At 45.0% G+C, this 2,500-nt stretch overlaps 1 protein-coding gene across 1 annotated transcript in view; it reads right to left on the bottom strand.

Annotated features, from left to right (window-relative positions):
- Positions 1-1,141, bottom strand: part of LOC125035757 (alkaline phosphatase-like) — a 13,611-nt gene extending 12,470 nt beyond the window's left edge. Inside the window, exon 1 of the mRNA XM_047627953.1 lies at positions 769-1,141. Within this exon, the coding sequence (XP_047483909.1) occupies positions 769-886 (118 nt within the window). The 5' untranslated portion in view covers positions 887-1,141. The remainder of the gene's footprint in view (positions 1-768) is intronic.
- Between the last annotated feature and the right edge of the window lie 1,359 nt (positions 1,142-2,500).

Raw genomic sequence — 2,500 nt, 5'->3', positions numbered from 1 at the left:
ACATATATATATATATATTTATATATATATTACATCCCCCATTTAAGATGCAATTGATATAAAAACATAACCTTCAAGAAGTAGGATGACCACCGATTTCATTTTCAAGGCTAGAGCGGAATGCCGTTATGTTAGGTAATGAAGACTCTTGGTCGAGCAAAAAATGTCCGAAGATGACCAGGGATATTGTTTTTTTGTAATGTTCATGACACAAAGGGAGAAAAATAACTGCGATGAAGATGGTACCGATGGCGAAGGAGAAGAGAGAGAATGTCGAGAGAAATGATGATGGAATAGAAGAATGGGGAAGTGAATGGAGGAGAGAGTGATAGGAAGATCATAATGGTGTCGTTGTTGATAGTGACAGCTAATGAAAATGGTATCATTGGTGATAATGATGATAGTGATAGCTATACAAGCAGTAATGGTGATCATGATAACAATAATGATGATTATAAAAGCAATAATGATAATCATAAAAACTGTAATGATAATCATCACAACCATGATAACAATAATAATAATGATAATAATTATAACAGTAATTATGATAATAATGATAGTAATGGTAACCTTAATCACAGTAATGATAACCTTAATAAGTAATGATAAGCATAATCACAATAATGATAATCATAATAACAGTAATCTTAACCATGATCATAATGATAATCAGGATAAAAAGGATAATAATAGCAATGATGGCGATAACAGCAATTAAATAATAAGGCAAGAAATCGAGCTCCTCCAGCTGCCAGCCACACCCACCTTCGGGCTTGGGCACGGGGTACACCTGGGCGAGGGCAGGCTGTCCCGCTAGCGCCACCAGAAGCGCCCACGCCGTCGCCAGCCACGTCACGCCCGTCCCTCTGCTCGAGCCGTCCATCGCCCTTGGGTCCGGCGTCCTTCGATTCTCCTCGCGTTATCTCCTGCTTCTGGTGGCTTGCTTTCGCTCTTTCTCTCTCTCTCTCTCTCTGTCTCTCTCTCTCTCTCTCTCTCTCTCTCTCTCTCTCTCTCTCTCTCTCTCTCTTTTGTTTTCGTTTTCTTGTTTATTTCTTCCTTTCTGTGGACGTGTTGTTGAATTTTCTCTCCTTACTGGGGAGAATTATCCGCGCTCGAGCCTCAACCTAGAAGGAAGAAATAGAGAGGGAGAATAAGAATAAGAAAAAAAAAAAAAATAAGAATAATAATAGGAACAAGTCGACAGCATCGACAGTTGCGAAATATCGACCCAAGAATAAAAGCGAGTGGAAGCCGCTCCTCTTTGATCTCTTTTCGCTTGACACGACGAGGAAGGCTTACTTACTGGGGGGTAGGGTGGGGGGGGTGGGGATAGGGTGGGGGGGTGGGGGAGGGGGAGGGTTCACGCTTCGGTAAGTGACCCTCGACCCCAGAGTGTGAGAGAGAGGGAAAAGGGAGAGGACCAGTGAGAGAGAAGGAGAGGGAGAGGGAGAGGGAGAGAGGGAGGAGAAGGAGAGAGGGAGGAGAAGGAGAGAGGGAGGAGAAGGAGAGAGGGAGGAGAAGGAGAGAGGGAGAAGAAGGAGAGAGGGAGAAGAAGGAGAGTGGAAGAGGGAGGGGGAAAGGGAAAAGAAGGAGAGGGAGAGAGGAAAAGGGAGGAGAGAGAAAGAGAGAGGGAGAGAAGGAGAGAGAGAGAGAGAGAGGGAGAGAGGAGAGAGGGAGAGAGGGAGAGGAGGAGAGAAGGAGAGGGAGAGAACGCAAGGTTTCCGAGACCTTAAACTATCACTGGAATCAACTCACTTTATTGAAATGGGAGAGTGTGTGTTGGGAGAACTCTCGCTACTTGTAGTATTTTGTGGATTTTGTGTGTGTGTGTGTGTGTGTGTGTGTGTGTGTGTGTGTGTGTGTGTGTGCGTGTGGTGTGCGTGCGTGTGTATGTGTACGTGTGTGTGTGTGTGTGTGTGTGTGTGTGTGTGTGTGTGTGTGTGTGTGTGTGTGTGTGTGTGTGTGTATGTATGTGTGTACTGTATATATGTAGGTATAGCTTTAACAGTAGATACGTAACTGTATATATGTATATATGTATATATATATATAAACAGACAAACAGACCGATAAAGAGATATGCATATATGCAAACAAAATGCGTCCTCTCAAACGGCTCATTTTTGTACCACACTTTAGACATTTTATTACACCTGTGAACACTGCAGAATTATAGCGCGAAGCCGCACAGGGTCACAAGGACGATCGTAAATGTCATGCCGCCTGTCCTTTCGACCTTCCTGCATCACCCCCGCATTCTGCACCCCCCCACCCCCCCTCCGTGATCGCCTCCCTGTCCCTTCTGTGTGCGTTGCTGGTCGTGTGAACTTTTCGGATCGCTCCTCGTCCTTTCCGCAGTTAGGGTGGACAGGAACGAACGTAAATTGGATGCTTTTTGATTTGTGTGTGTGTTTTGTGTGTGTGTGTGTGTGTGTGTGTGTGTGTGTGTGTGTGTGTGTGTGTGTGTGTGTGTGCGTGTGTGTGTGTGCGTGTGTGT

Source organism: Penaeus chinensis, chromosome 2 (genome assembly GCF_019202785.1).
Source record: "Penaeus chinensis breed Huanghai No. 1 chromosome 2, ASM1920278v2, whole genome shotgun sequence".
NCBI lineage: Eukaryota > Metazoa > Arthropoda > Malacostraca > Decapoda > Penaeidae > Penaeus > Penaeus chinensis.
The sequence above is the reverse complement of the archived record's forward strand: the minus strand, read 5'-3'. Positions and strand labels throughout refer to the sequence as shown.